Genomic DNA, 16,469 nt, shown 5'->3' with positions numbered 1-16,469 from the left:
TATCTTTAGTATAACACTCATTTTTATGTTTAATTCAGGGTGTAACTCTGCCCTAAAGGTTTATTGCTGTCTATCTTCAGAACTGCAGATGTATTTTTCTCATTTTTCTTTAAATACATAGTTATTACTTATTTAAAAGTCAAATTACTGCTGTTTTTGTAATGATTAAGGCGTCTCATGGCATCGGTTGACTCATTCCTAAAACCATCGAGCATCCAGACCGGAGCAGTTTTAACTTCCGGTCCTTGTAAATTTAAAAAAGAAGCAAGACACGGGACACAAAGAGCACCAACAGTTCCAATTCATAGGTTATCTTTGATTTTAATTGGACATTAATTACAGGATGTACATAGTGTTTCATTGAAACAAGAGTGTAACACTGGCGGGCAAAGCCCTCTCTGCTCCTGAGGTCAAGAGATGGATGACGTACTCTCCAACCGAGATGTGCGAAAAGAACCGTTTTGTTAAACCGGGTTTGTGTTCAGGGGTCAAAAAGGGAAAAAAAACCAAAAAACAACAACAAAAAAAAGGGCGCCTGCTGCTGCTGCTGCTGCTGCTACAGCTGTTCCAGCTGTTCCAGTGGTTTCCACACGTAACACTTTTCTATACATAATCAACACAGCAGGACTGTTCAGCCAGTCGAAATGAAGATGAATCGGCTCAGGCTCCGACGTATCGGAGCAAATTCAGTATCACAAATTCACCACTTTGGGCTCTTTTTGTTTTACAGCTGCAATGCATTATTGTAAAAAAAAGAAAAGAAAGAAAAAAAAATCTAACAAAACAAAGCGTATATACAGTTGAACTCAATAGATATATATTTACATATATATATACACATACAATATTATATAAATATAGTAAAATAGATTAAATTACATTGATTTCACGTTCTTCCATAAATAGATGTTGGACAATAACGGTTTGGTGACGTGTTAGTGTTGGAAGCACAGTGCGCCGTCTGACGACAGGCTGGCGACTCGGCGGGAGAGACGAGTCCCCGCCGAGCTGTCCTGTTGGTGGTTCGCACAAAACTGCGCAACCGTACGTGAAAACACTGAAAAACATGGTAACACCTTCCTCCGCGGTCTCTCGTCATGGTTTGGTTGTCAGTGTTTTAACAGCGCACCTGACTTTCTAGGTTTGTTTGTTTGTTTGTTTGTTTGTTTTTTTTGTTTTTTTTTGCAAGTTTAACAGGTATATTACAACCACTGCATGTGGTCAAATTCAAAGTATTCTCCCATAAAGAAAAAAATGTAACGTCCCCCCCCTCCCCCCCCGCCCGAGTAGGGAAGGCGGAACCAGGAGGCTCGTCGGGCTTCTCCCAAGCAGTAGTGTCGTCGCTGCACACGCAGGGTCCAACGAGATCTTCAGCAGGTTATAAAGAGTAAATACAGTTTCAGCAGAGTCCTCGTGTGAGATGCTCTGCAGCTCCCAGCGTCGGGCTGGAAAAGGCAGGTTCTGTTGACTGATACAAGGTTTTTCAAGGAAAGCTGACACTATTAAACAAAGTCACAGAGCCCTGGTACGAACACTGAACAGGCGGTGCTGGAGGCCTCGGCTGTGAAAACTGACAAGTGTGCTAACTGTAAGTGCTTTTCAATATACAAAGATGCTTTACAAATACATTTTTTTTTGGCAAAGTAAAAAAAACCAAAAACAACAAAAAAACAACAACAACAAAATAAAAATAATAATAAAAACAAAACTGTTGGAAGGAACTGAACCGTCCTTGAGGAGGAGAAATGTTCAAGTGTGTTGCCTCTTGTCAGTCTTCGGGAGATTCACATACTTTTTTTTTTTTTTTCCAGCAGCTGTTGTCGCCGAGCTCAGAGGTCGCAGCCGCACTCGCACAAACACACAACACCGTACCTGAGCGCAAGCTGCATTTTGAACTCTACCAGGCACGTTCAAATATTTGTTTTCAGCTGTACCGTGACCACAAAAATAAAAACGTCAGGAGTGAAAACAAGCAACAACAACAAACAAACAAAAAAAAAAAACCGACAATGAAAAAAAACAAAAGTTACGATGAAGAGAGAAAAAAAAAGAACAAGTGAAACACCATCTTTGTGGTCTATGACAGCGTACTGTACAAAGTTCGGGTACATTCTCTGGGAATGGCGTGGTCTGTCGCTCAGGAAGTTAAAGCCGAGCATCGAGTGAGTTCTTGTGTTTTTTCTTTGTTTACAACAGGTTTTGATCTCGAGGGGTTTTTTTTTTTTGCGCTGTTGCAGCAGTCCGGCGCCGACGGCCTCGTCTCCTCTGGCAGGACGCGGCGGCGGCGGCGGCTTTAGTGTCCGTCCGGTTGACTCGCCGGACTGGAGGAGGTGTTGTGGATCCAGTCCAGGACGATGAGGGTCATGCTGGTAGTCATGACGATGATGCCGAGCACCAGGAAGGCGGTGGCCTGGAGAGGAAAACAGGTTCATGATTAGCTGATCAAATCCACCGCAAAAACTTTTGGCAATTTGGAAAATCCACTTGTTTCCTTCCTGAAGGTGACTTCCTCTCTAACGTCGCTCCGGAGGCCGACAAAGCTGGAGGCTCATTAGCTTAGCTTAGCATAAGAAATGTCTTGGCTATTGCATGTCTTTAGCTTTCCTATGAATTAAACAAATGAGAGTTAAATCATGAAAGAGCTGTTCAGCTGTTCAGTTTCCTCGATGTCAGAGGTCTCCAGCAGCTTTAATTGGAGTCTATTACTAAACAGCTAACCAGCTCATGGCTGCAGCTCCATGCTGATCATACAGACGTGGGAAGACCTGCACCAAAGCTTCATCTTACCCCGATCTTCTGCATGGACTTCATGGACTCCTTCTTGACCAGTTTGATGTAGAAAGCCGAGGGCAGGATGAAGATGAGCATGGCAGCAGCAGAGGCACCTTAGAGACGGAGGACATTTACATTTTAGTCCCAGGAGTTTCTTTTTGAAATCCTCGTTACGACGTCTGCACATCAGTACGTGCGAGGTCGTTACCGATGAAGCCGAAGATGTCCCTGATGGTGGGGACGAAGATGACCAGGGCGTTGGTGCCGGCCAGCAGGACCACGGTGATGAGGGTGTGGCGGATCCAGCTGAACTCCTTCGAGGCGCACAGGAGGTGGTTGAACGAGGTGCGAATCTGCAGACAGGACGAGAGGTTATCCCCCGTGACCCCGGCGCTTCCACACCGGAAGATCTCCCCAACTTTAATTCTTTTGACACTTACGGGGAAGAGCACCACGGGGACGGTGAGGGTGACGGCGGTCAGCACGGCCAGGCGGACGACCAGCAGGAGCACATCGAAACTGTAGATCCTGGAGTAGGTGTGCAGCAGCTCGGGCTCCACGTGCACTACGGAGAGACACGGAGACCCTCCAACGTCAGTCGAGAAACCACCGGGCGATACGGCGTGAACTACAAACTGTCTGGAGAGCTGCCGACGTCAACACGCTTCGCGTTACGTGCTAATTATCGAACGCCAACACGAGTAGGCTAAGATGGCGACGACGTGGGTGCAGCGCCCTGAGCGCCGACTTCCAGGTTTGACTCCTGGCTGGCCAGATGGCACTACTCCGATCTTTTCCCACCCCATGTTTATTGTCTCTGTCCAAAGACAACTATGTCTCTGTGACTGTCAAATAAAGTCATAAAAGGCCCCGAAAATCATTAAAAAAAAAAAGAAAGAAAGAAAACATTTTTTTAAGCATAAAAACATCATTTGAAATTTGATTGAAAGATATTTTTTGTGTCCCTGAAAATGTGTGAAAAACAAACAGAACATGCTCGATTTGGTTTGTGGTTTAAATTGCTTGTATTTGGGCATTTGTGTTACACTCGTTGCCTCGGTTTAATTTTGCCTTCATACACTTTGATTTCAGTTGAACTTCCCTGACGGGGATCGCCCAAACTTTCCGGGGCCTCTCGGTAAGATTTCATTATCTCAACTTGCCCCGACTCAAACCGAGAACGGAGCATTTCCGTATGCTCCCAGATGTTCCTGCCATAACAAACAAGAACGCAAACATGCCGGCACGCCGCTCAGCTGCATCGGGTGAGGCTGTTTCTCAGTCTTACGCAACAGGCCTCTAAAATTCACAGTTTAATTTAGATCTCAGGGGCAATGACTGCTTGTAAACCCGGACGAGCAGGCGGTGGTAGACGTTACCAAGAAATACAAATCAATCAGGTTTTCTGGAAATAAAATAATAATAAAAAAAACAAAATTCCTGTCAGATTCCAGCCAGATTAAAGAATCAGCTACACGCCGACGCTGCTAACCGTCGGCAGCATCCATTCAGAGTCCGTCAAGTATTCTTCAGATGTCAAAGACTCACGGTTGAAGGTCAGGTATCCGAAGAGGGCAGCCAGCAGGTACATGATGAACATGGCCAGGAAGGACACGTTGGCGACGCCCTGCATCTTTCTGCGGGAACGGCTGTTCGGGACGGAGGGTGCGTTTCATTTAGACACCACACCAAAATGGATTTTTTTTTTTTTTTTTTTTAAATAAGAGAATGGGGACAGGACTCACTCTTTGAGCTCCTCGTACATCGGCAGGATGGCGGGGTGGCAAACGAAGGCGAAGGTCAGGATGGGAAAGGCGTAGACGGTCTGGGAAAAAAAAAAAGGAAATCCAAATTTACACCCGAACATTACAAACTAGTTTTATCTCCAGATGTTTTGCGTCTGAAAGGGCTTTTTTTTTTTTTTTTTTTTTTACCTGTGAGTTGAAGACGAAGTATTTTGGCCTGCACATGTCCTCGTAGTCCTCAGCCGTGCTGTTGATGCTGGGTAAGCTGCTGTTCACTTTGTTCAGCAGGGTTTCATTCTGACCGCCAACTTCAGGAGGAAGAGGACACGGGATCTGGAATTTCTTGATGATCACCTGGAAGACCAGAGAGACATTTTCAGTCTTTGGGATTCACGTTGGAGTTTGAAAATCGTCTGAACACTGAGGTTATTTAAGGTCCTACACTGACATTTTACAGCTCGACTAGCGGGTATTTTGGGATGATATCCAGTTGATAATTGAATTTGTAACGCTGCAAAGACTGTTGAAACCATATTTAGATCAACAGGTGAAACAAAAGCGCCTTTAAAAACTTAAACATTTTTTTTTAGTTGTGTTGAAATCTTGTTCCAAATAAAAGAGTCCTGTGTGCGTGGGAGGGGAAGGGAGGGGAGGCATCTCGTGGGAAACTCCACTGATACAGCGAGTTGATTCATGTGCTGAAGGACGTGAGCAGGAAAGACGTTGGAATGTGAGGAACGAGGAAGCGAGGTGGGTCGGACTCACCACAATCAGGAAGAAGACCATACAGAGCAGGGACAGGCCACTGGTGTAACCAAGGTAACCTGAGGGGGCGAGCAAAACACAAACGTGAGCTTACGAGTTGTCGCCATCTTAAAGCTGAAGAACGCTCCTTCAGCCCTCCTCATTTTATCACCTCGCTTTGAGGAATTTGAAGGCGTTTTGAGGTCTTTCACGTGCGTCACAGCATCTGATTTTACAACGTACACACACCCACGCGCACACACGCGCACACACACACACACACACACACACACACACACACACACACACACACACACACACACACACACACTTTCCTTACCCAGGTTCCTGAGCAGTGAGAGGGGCAGGATAACGATGACCGTCACCAGCAGCACCAGGTAGTCTCCGTTGGTGTACCATTCTCTGGAACAAAACACACATCGTGTCAGTGATGCTGCGTCATGCAGGACATTAACTTTTCATGACGAGATTGAAGATTATGTAACGTTGAAGCGGCACGCCACCAACACAGATAAAACACTCGGTCTTTTTAAAATCGGTCTCGTAGGTCCACCAAGTATTTGTAATTGTAGTATTAAATCCCTCCGATGGCCCATTAATCACAAGTGTCGGCTAATTAAGGTTATTTTGCAGTGTTTTGCCGTAAAATGTTACATTTTTCTATTTTATCCTCATGTAATTTTAAATATACAACTTCAGAGCCTCAGCATGCGCAAATGTATTATAATCAGCGAATTATCTGTGACGCTGTGTACTCGGCGCAGAAAAAACCCGTCACACTGAATGTCCGTGTACATCCTGTGATCGTCTGCAGCTTCGGGCCTGATCAAACCTCTCCGCTGCTTCTCTGACACATCTCGACAAGCCGGAGCTCCGGCAACATCCGCACGTCAGCTGACACAAGCCGGGGCCTGCACAGGATGACTGCATCGCTGGCAGAAATAGATGTAACAAAGCGGCACTGAGGAGCTGAACCACATCAATTTTTTAGACTTGAAGTGGGGTTGCTGTGAGCTCACCCCGCGCTCTGTCTCCATGCGGCACCGGCAGCATCCTCTAAAAGGGCTCTTTGAAGGGCCAAGGGCCGCTCGGAGAGACTCAGCACTGCCCGTCTCTTTAAACCAGCCAGACACCCCTCCTACACACACACACACACACGTCCCTCCTCTACTCCAACAGAAGGACAAAGACGCTGCTTCGCCTTCTTTGACACTCAGCACTTGAAAAACAACCGGCAGCCATTTTGCTTGACGTGCCACTTCACCTCGAGTGTGTCTGCCAGGCGTTGCTGCTTTTTTTACACCTCATTTTAAAGACTGCGCTTTCTTTGGGAAATCTTTTTTTTTTTTTGTACAAGAACATGCGGCTCCCCCACATAAGTCTTTCGAGACTGCCGATTATTTGGAGTCCAAGCAAACCCTGCAAACACTCGCTGTGTGGTGTGTCAACTAGCCTGCGTTGACATTTGCCTCTTCGTCAGGGCTGCTTGTCAAGCGGTCCGATATGAATCACTTCCTGAATCTTATCACTTGTTCCTTGACCAACTTAGAAGTCAGCTATATGTAGAAAGATGTTAACAACATTTACCAGTTCTCATCAGTTATTTAAATTTGGTTTTGGACTTACAACAAGAAAAATTGACTTTCGATTGAATTTCATGTTAATATGCTCGTTCTTTAGTTCTGCCATCAAAAATGAAGCCTGTGAAAAACCAAAGAAACCACTAATGCTGAAAAGCCGTGCAGAACTCATCCAGTTCAGATAGTGAAAATTAAAGCTACCCTATTCACTGTTTGACCACTAGTTGTGCTGTGGAGCAATGTTCATACGAGTGGGACGCCATCCAGTAAACATAACTTTAGTTTGTTGACTAGAAAACTCCACATGGCACCTTTAAAATCAGTCAAACCACCTTTAAGGCAACGTGACTGATGGAAACGTGAACAGAGGCTCGTTTGTTTCCAACCTTTCCAGACCTGCAGGTGTTTGGCATCAGCTAAAGTACTCAGAAACTCACCCGTTGGTGGTTCCCATGAAAGCTTTGATGACGATGGGCAGCTCGTATTTGACGATGTAGAGGTAGCTTGACATGGCTGTGAAAGACGGAAAACGACTGCGGTTAGTAGATTTCACTGTGAAATTAGCCGAGTTACGTCCGTGCAGGAAACTCCACTTCAAAAATAGCGAGGCCTAATATTTGGTGAGGGGTCGAGAAAAAAGTTTCACACATTCTTGTAGAATGACTGAAGTTTTTACTGGAAGCTGCTCAACTTTCCACAAACACATGCGGGTTTCCATCAGGTTTTCCCAGTTCTCTCGGTTTATACACAAAGGGACTGTGTTTTAGCTCGTCGAGCACACGGTGGATAAATATAGAAAAGCAGTTCAATTATAGTTACTTAAGCCTTATAAAAAGCAGTTTGTTTGTGCTGCCGCCGTCTCTCACCTCCAATGTTTTGCATGGTGATGGAGCAGGAAGCCGCCAGTTTCCCCGGCATCCCGAAGGCTTTGTAACCCAGCTGCTCGTAAACCAGTGCACCTTTGAACAGAAAAATACCCAAAGATTTACAACTCTGACTTCTAAAAAACGACATCGTAAAGCAACCGGGAAGTTGTTCTGCCAGACTCACCTCCTTCACTGGCCGTCTTCAGCAGCAAGTGGACAGAATACAAGGAGAAGATGGCGACGGACACGAGGAGAATCCTGTAAATAGACCGGAGGGATGTTTAGTGGCGTGTTGACTCGATGTGACGTCATTGCAAGGAAAACACAAACAGCAAAATCAATGATGAACAGGTCCCGATCATCGGTAAAGTGCTGAACGTGGGACTTTAAAGGTCAGTTGAATGACTTATGTATCATCCTGACAGACGTAAACAAACATGTTGACATTTAGCCAACGTGAAGGTCAGATTGTCTTCGTTTGCTGCTGCTGAAAGTTTCATTCGCTTTCGTAACGACTCAAATCTGATGCTAGCGGGACGAGATGATTTCTGCTTGTTCCGTGAATGACTGACTTGACTCGGCTACTCGTTTGAAAGCGTCAGCAGTTTTGTAGTTTTCCCTTTGAGACCTCAAGAGTCTGCAGATTTTCAGACCTAATGAGAAAATTATCATCTGAGAAAACCTGCGTTTTCTGACATTTTGTCGGCCTGATCAACAAAGACCTTGAAGGCAGCGTCGTCTGCAGGCTCTTTGAGTTGCGAGCAGCATCAGCCGGGTCGCAGAGGATGAAAGGTTTCCCTGTGCGGGATCCTCTTAATGCCCCTGGGATGCTGCAGAGGCAGCGCTGGTATTAACAGTCCAGGTGAAAATTAATCTCCGTGGTTGTTTGAGACTCGTCCAGCTGCTTTGGTGGCCGCTCACCTGCCAGCCTTTTATACCACTAATCTTCCATATCACTTTACAGTAAATATATGCTTTGATGGGGGGGGTGTTTTATATACAAGAGATCATATCCACTTCCACTAATCAGAGATAAAGAGCAGCTAGAAATACTTCCAACTACGTCAGCTAGGTAGCAGCTATTAGGTTTTTAAAAACCCGGACTTCCTGCAGCTGCAGGGCTTGGATTGGTCAGCTGCTGCCTGACAAAGAACCACGCTTTGCTCCATTCATGATCTCCTGCCAGCGTATGCTATCTCTCCGTTTATGTAACTTCAGCCTAAATGCGATGGGATTAGCTCTGCTAAGCTGCTTCTCCTGCCGCTCTCTGTCCTCCTGTGTAAACTGCCATTTGGTGGCAAAGTAGCTTATGAGTGCACATGTCCATATTCTGCTATATTAATTTAATTAACAGTTATTTTTCATTGTTACAAAAACACTTTTTTCGTGGTCTCTCAACTAGTTTCCACTTCCAGAAATCTTCAGGTAGTGTCTTAAAAGACGTAAAATGATTGGTATTATAAACCTTCGGCCTCCTACCTCGGGTACATGAGGACAAAAAAAAACAACTGTGAAATTATCAGATAAAAACAAACAATAGGGGGCGCTCTCACCAAACCTTCCAACCTGACTTGAAATGAACTTTCTTTTTTTTTTAAATTCTTCTCACAAAAAACAGCAACTTTCCTTCTTTTATCTACAGCAAACATGATAGTGAGTACTTGAACTGTAAACTTTCCACCCCGGTGTAATCTGTAGCTCTCTCAGGGTCGAGCGGCTGCTGGATGAACACACACACACACACACACACACACACACACACACACATACACACACTGCTGGCGGGAAAAAGCTCGACCTGGAGAGCTACAGTACATCACAATCTGCGACCTTGATGCCGCAGACAAAACCATACCTGCCTGCGCTCGCCTCAACTCAATCTGGATTATGAAACAAAAGCATGCAAATGAGGCTTTCCCTTCACTTTGCACTTATATATAAAGGCTTACACAAACAGGGCGATGCCCGTGTTGGCCATGGCGTAGGACAGGCCCAGGATGCCGCTGCCCATGATGGCGTTGCCCAGATTGAAGACGGACATGCCGAAGGAGGCGTTGCCCTGATGCTGCGGAGGAAACATAAGGAAGTCAGTTAGGAGATGATGAAAAATCCCGTAACTGGATAAGAAAACAAAACATAGATGTGTTGGATGATAAGAGAAGCTCTTACATATTCAGCCTCATAGTATTTCTTCTTTGGGTTGGTTTCAGGGAGGAAGTTCTGACTTTCCGCGTCTAAATCAGCATATTGGCTTTAAAAGGAAATACAAATCCACGAGGTTGAGTTTACACCATGTACAGAGAAGGCTTCATTTAAAAAAAATAAAAATAAAAGATTATATTCTGTGTGTTCAGAAATGAGCCTCACCCGTCCAACGGGACCTTCTTTAGACAGTCCGGGTAAGGGTACTCATTGCTGTTGGAGCTGCTGTCATCTTCTTGACCAGCGTTTAATTGTTTCATCTCAGTTTTAGCAGTGGGCTGATTCTGGCTCGGCATCTTTAGAGCTGGAAAAAAAAAAGAGTACATGAATTTTTAAGGGTCTGTATTTGTGTATTTCTGCCTCCTGCGTCACGAGCATACCGCCCAGCCTCTTTATTTCTAACTGTGCGCGTTCACGCTCCATTTAAAATGATCAATATTGTAGTGAGCAGGCGCGCGCCGCAGCCCCCCACATGAATCTCTGATCATGTGACTTCTCTTCAGCGAGAGGAGGAGGAGGAGGAGGAGGTAAAGAAGGAAGAGAGGAGAGGAGGAGAGGAGAGGAGGGGGGAGGGGTGGCGCACCGGCAGTGGAAAAATACCAGACCGGCATCCGAGTCCACCCGACATCACCTCAGCTTCACTGTTGATGCTGAATGACAAAAAAAAAACAAAAAAAAAACCGCAGTACGCGCCGCTGACTTTGCGCTCTTTTCTCTCAGAAATCATTAGAAAAATGAAATGAAAACAATGTTGTGTCAGCTTCTTTTTTTTTTGTGTGGACACAACACATTCTTTAAAGTTGTTGTGAATGGACTGAGTGAATTTAAAACAAAGCGTCACGCTTCTATTTTAAATTTGTCATCCTGATATATTAAAATAGTTTTTCTTGGATGAATATTTACGCACGTGACGATCCCCGGAGAGCCCAAACAAGCGCACCGCACTGCCAGATCCATTTAATGGCATTATTTCCACGGCCGGCTCCAGTGGAAACAATGGCACGTGTTGTCCCTTTATGGGCATGGCTCTCCATTTTGCGCAGAGGCTCGCGCTACGATTCATAGCCGGCTTATGCTCATATCCTTTTTTTCTAATTACACAATGACACGTTTACCTGTTTCATGATCTGTGTGGCTGTGTCAACCTTGTGCTACCTCCAGACACGAGTCCAGCACTGCAGCTGCAGCATCAGTCACATTGCTTCATTATTTATATATTTGGACCAGGGCTGACCTGGTGAGAAATAACGCCTCGAGCTTTTCAGAAAGAACATTTCTGGGTCTTCCGACAGACATCCACACATCTAACGTTACAGGAAATCCGTTATATTCAGGCTAATTAACCCACAATTGGTTCAAAATAGAAAAGACAGAGAATGAGGTGATGATGTACGAACAGAAATGAGAAATCTTGATATTTAAAAGTTTAGATTTCTATTTCAAAATCTGTGCCGCCTACATCCGGTAATTTTCCCGACAGACTTTCGGTAAATGAGAAGATGCCGGCATTCTTACCTTTTGAAGATGTGGCAAGATGCCTGTAAAATCCTTTCAGTAAAAAAAGGAAAAAGAAAAAAGTAACAGCAACTGTCCGGACGATTTCTTCACACACACAAAAAAAATAGCTGATCCTTGAGAATATTTGGGTTATATATGAAGAAATGTGAAATCAATGGACAGGCCTGTGAGCAGAGAAGATCTGATCCAAAACAGACACTGAGACAGTTCAAATTACAAAAAAAAACCCCGAGTCTTAGAATAAACCAGCAGACACACACCAAAACAATTTGGATTTATTTACTAATTGAACCAAAATCCCAGAGATGCGGTGCGCTCGGAGAAAAGACCCTGTTCTGCTGGAGGAGGGGTGGGGACTCACCCTTTATAAGAGATGAGCATATTGCATCAGCCTGCGCCCAGAGGAAGGAGGGAGGGAGGGGGGAGAGAGCGAGAGAAAGGGGTGGAGTCCTGACTCGAGGAGGTGAGGAAGTGGGAACATCATTTTACGCACAGCAGTGACGTGGTTTTGTATACAAACACAGCCTGACCGAGAGGCTCCCGTTGAAAACCACGGGCGGCCACTAATACAATTACAGTTGCTGCTATCAAGGAAAACCAAATACACACTAACCTAGAACTGAAACATATGACACAAAACCAGTAACATCATCTAAATCTATCTCATTAAATCTCTGCAGAGATATTATAAGACATGTTGTTAAAAAAAAAGAGAAAAGAAGTCACTTTAGAGCACCACACATTACTATTAACCACGTCCTCACATTTATATGTTACACTTAACAACAAGTAGCCAAGCTTTTTCAGCACTGACTGAACTCAAATGTCCTTCAGGAAGTTGCAGTTTCAACCATGTAACAATTAGCTACATTCACGAAGCCATTTCAATCATGTATCTGTTATTTGTAGCTATTTCCACCACGTATATATTTATTTTCACTATCCGCTTCACCAGTGTATAGCTGTTCCTTTTGGCATATTGTAGCTAAAAAAAATTAATCTAAAAAATAAAGCTACAATTCTTTTCCAAACAAGTATCTTGTCCTTCGTTTTTTAGCATTTCAATAGCTTTTAGATAACTTTTTCAACTGTTTAACCATTACTTGTTGAAATTTCATCAAGTTGTTATATAACTCAACTAATGTCAACTAATCTTTTCTAACCATCTATGTTTTTGTGAACTATTATATACTGTATATATATATATATAGCTGTGTAGCTTCACTGGGACTCATTACTCTTGTAAGTAGCATTTTTCTGTGATATGTTTGTTCCCTTTACTGGAGGACAGCTCTATATTTAAGATAAAGTACAGTTACCACTTCCTCATTGAACTTGTTGCAACAGACACACTGCGAAGCCTCTGGAGAGTTTTTGAAGGTGAAGTAGACTCCGAGCGGCCCGGACGGGTGTCAGTCCAGATCAGTGTGTGAGAGGAGCTTCAAAGCCGACCTCCCTGTCTGAAGGAGATTATGCACAAACACCGTCATGTGACAGCGGCCATCCTGATCCTCTTTCTCTCTGCTGGCGCTTCTCGCTGGGTCAGGTGTAAGTGTAGGTGTGTGTGTGTGTGTGTGTGTGTGTGTGAGCGTGTGTGTGTGTGAGCGTGAGAGTGAAATCTTCCACAGCTCTATTAGCTATCGGATTTATGAAATGTTGACCCAACAGATGAAACACTGCTTTCTGACGCAACCGCTGCTAAAGTCTGCCTTTATTATAGCTGCATTACAAACACCTCAGATAATGACTGACGCAACTGTTACTAGACAACTACTACAGTTACATGTACTAGTACTGCTTATCACCATAAATAGCCTAATACTCCTCCTCCTACTACTACCACTACTGCTGCTGCTACTACAGCACCACGAGTACTAATACTCTTATTTCTACTAGTACTACTACTACTTGTACTGCTAATGCCATGTATAAAACCACTACTAATTGGACCACTGTTACTGCTAGTCCTACTTGTACTGCTAGTACTTGGAGCTACTGCTACTATCAGAAGTTATATTAGTCCAAGCCCAAGCCCAAGTAATACAACTAATACAAATAATTGTATTAGTAGAAGTCGTTTGTTCCGACGGCTGTCAGACTGTTCAACACCACCCTATAATATCGTTGCACTGTTCATCTCACTTCATAGCACCGGACACTTTTTTCCATTCATCCGAAACTGTATTTATTTATTTATTTTATTTTATTTTTAAATTTTTTTTTTTGTGTGTATATAGTCTGTGTGTGGGTATTTATTCAAAAATAATAAAAAAAATTTTATCAATCTTATTTCTTATATACGTATTTGTAAATGTTTTCATATTGTGTGCACGTTTTGTTTTTTTCTTGCTGCTGTGACGACCGAATTTCCCCACTGTGGGATTAATAAAGTCAAATCTAATCTAATCTAATCTAATCTAATCTAATCTAATCTAATCTAATCTCATCTCGTACTAGTTGCACCACTACTACCTCTACTAATTCTATCCGTAAAACTACGTAATACTACTACCACCTGTTAGACTACTTTTAGTACTATTACCACAACCACGTCCTGTACTTTACTTACAATGTACTTACTATTACTACAATGACTTAGTGGAGCACTTTTACTGCTAATACTACTTGTAAAACTACTGCTACCACTGAGTACATTGTTTTTACCACAACTTCCACTTCTTACCATTACAACTAACACCTAGTAGATTACACGTACTGCTAATACTGCTCCTTAAACCACTGTTACTTGTACTGATACTTGAACTACTACTGCAAGTAATACAAGTCGAAGTAGTTAGTTGTACAACTAGCTCAAGTTTCGCAACCTGCAGCAAGTTGTACAACTTGGATATGCAAGCTATGCAAACAACAACTATTCCTACAATCATTAGTGAAGCAATGAAAATATGAATGATCACGGTGCACAGATGCCCACAGGGAGCTCTCCATGTTCACTTGCCCTCCCTTTAAGATCAGCTGCAGAGTTCCAGCAAGGTGACATGACTGTTCATCAGAATGCATGATCAAATTTACTCATTTCATCAAAGAATAACAAAAACAGAGAAGTTGCGTATTATTCATAAAAAAAAAAAAAAGCATGAAAGTCCAGCGTTAAGTCGGTGTTATGAATCTGCCTCACTTAGAGGTGAAATGTCAGCAGCTCCAAATAAGGGCATCTTTCTTCCTGGACGCATTATGCAATGTCATTATGTTTTTACATCCTGAACTGTTCTGCAAAGCCTCACATTTGTTTTGGCTTTGTGATCTTGTGATAGGAGCTCAAATGGCACACGTTCCTCTGCTGATGCGGGTGACCATCATGATGAGGCGGATTTTGAAACATGAAGAGCTTCACAAAGCTGCATTTTTACCACCTTGTTTTACGGAAAATATATTTCCATATCCAAGCTAACCACTTCTTTAGTCTCACTAAAGAAGACGCAAAACAAAGCAGCTGCTCTCTTTTCAGCTTTATGTAAAAATAAGCAACAGAATAAACGATATTCTTTCTAATGTCATTAAGGTGTAAATTAAATTTAAGATTTAGTTTAGTTTATTCTGCATTAAATTTGCAAACACATACACATGCTTCTTTTAAAAGGAGAATGAAGATATTATTTATTTAAGAAGTGTCTTCTTCTGCCTCAGGATAAATCTGACATTTAAGCCAGTAAAGGAAAGACAAACAGTGAACAAACATTCACACACTCGGTGTAAAGGCGACATATACAAGAGTGAAAGGAATCTTCTGTTGATGCTCTCACTCCACTATTCTTCATAATCTTTCTCCATTTCACTCTCACACACATTTACATTCCTCCGCCCTCAGTCACACATGAGTAGGTTTGTGCGTGTCTGTGTGTGAGCCTTTGTTTGGGGCTTTAGCTTCGACCCAGCAGATCTAAGACGGATCAGGAAACTGGAGCAGGGGCAAGGGGTGCAGCGGGAGGGGTGACGTGGTCGGACCACCGGTGCCCCGCTTGTCCCATCCACACCCACGCAGACCAAAACCCCCAAAAACCAAAACACAAAGAACATTTGGGTGAAGCCGGTCGAGCATGTTGTTCGAGTCCTGCTGCGGTGAGAGCGGGCATGTCCAGACGTGGAATAAAAGTGAAAGGAAGCTGAAACAAGCTCATTAACACCAAAACTGCTCCTCCCGCTAGAGCTACTGTAATTATAGTCCTTTATAGTACTTCCGTTATCACCACCCTCCTGCTTTATTAGACTAACTAACACTGCTACAACTCCAACTGCTGCCTTTAATAGCGCTGACTTTGTCATGTGGCGCTTCACAAGTACATTGAGAGCCAATGCTGAGAAGTTTGAGGAACAAGGCTTCCACTGTAACTCAGTCTGGATCTGACGGCTGCACTGCAGCATAAATGAGCTGCCTCTGTCTGCAACACTGCAAGTGTGTGTGTGTGTGTGTGTGTGTGTGTGTGTGTGTGTGTGTGTGTGTGTGTGTGTGTGTGTGTGTGTGTGTGTGTGTGTGTGTGTGTGTGCAGACAAGGACATGGAGAATAGATATCGAGTCAGTTCTATAGACATTTTTGTTTTGGGGGATTTTGTCGCCAGTGGGAGGAAGAAAGTTGGACTTTCTGTCACATTATCAATGGAAACTGCATAAGGTTCTCAAAACACAAATTGAAATAGAAAAAGACCTTTCAGAAGAAGATACACATGATTATGCAAAACCAAGTTCCTCATGCCAGACAGAGAACTAGCAAAAAATGCTCATAGACAGAAAACGGTTGACAGGTTCTCTGACTGTGCTCACGCAATGAGTTCTTTGTAAGACTCTGGCTTTAAAAAGCATTTAGCATGTCAGGAAATATTTGCATCCTTGGTGAGAATGAGAAGATGAGAAGATTCACATCTTTTGTTTTTATGATTGATACATTAGATCAGTTAGATTCGATTAGATTAGTGTAAACCCTGGAACAAAATAGCAAGCTTACTTCCTACAAAACCACTGCTTGTTGTTGTTATTGTCTTTTTAAAATTATTATTAATTAAAC

General features: G+C 43.4%; 1 protein-coding gene across 1 annotated transcript; it reads right to left on the bottom strand.

Annotated features, from left to right (window-relative positions):
* Positions 1–301: 301 nt before the first annotated feature.
* On the bottom strand, positions 302–11,792 carry slc38a2 (solute carrier family 38 member 2). Its single transcript, XM_069156524.1, has 16 exons — positions 11,446–11,792; positions 10,096–10,234; positions 9,898–9,979; positions 9,678–9,793; positions 7,913–7,986; positions 7,729–7,821; positions 7,300–7,375; positions 5,602–5,684; positions 5,283–5,341; positions 4,707–4,871; positions 4,518–4,597; positions 4,321–4,421; positions 3,213–3,337; positions 2,981–3,125; positions 2,788–2,885; positions 302–2,410 (listed from the first exon to the last, which is right to left on the bottom strand). The coding sequence occupies exons 2-16, from the start codon at positions 10,224–10,226 to the stop codon at positions 2,294–2,296; spliced, it is 1,545 nt and encodes a 514-aa protein (XP_069012625.1). The 5' UTR covers positions 10,227–10,234; positions 11,446–11,792; the 3' UTR covers positions 302–2,293.
* Between the last annotated feature and the right edge of the window lie 4,677 nt (positions 11,793–16,469).

This window comes from Embiotoca jacksoni, unplaced genomic scaffold, assembly GCF_022577435.1.
Source record: "Embiotoca jacksoni isolate LCO1_2020_lvr unplaced genomic scaffold, fEmbJac1.0.p SCAF_21, whole genome shotgun sequence".
In the NCBI taxonomy this organism is placed as follows: domain Eukaryota; kingdom Metazoa; phylum Chordata; class Actinopteri; family Embiotocidae; genus Embiotoca; species Embiotoca jacksoni.
The sequence above is the reverse complement of the archived record's forward strand: the minus strand, read 5'-3'. Positions and strand labels throughout refer to the sequence as shown.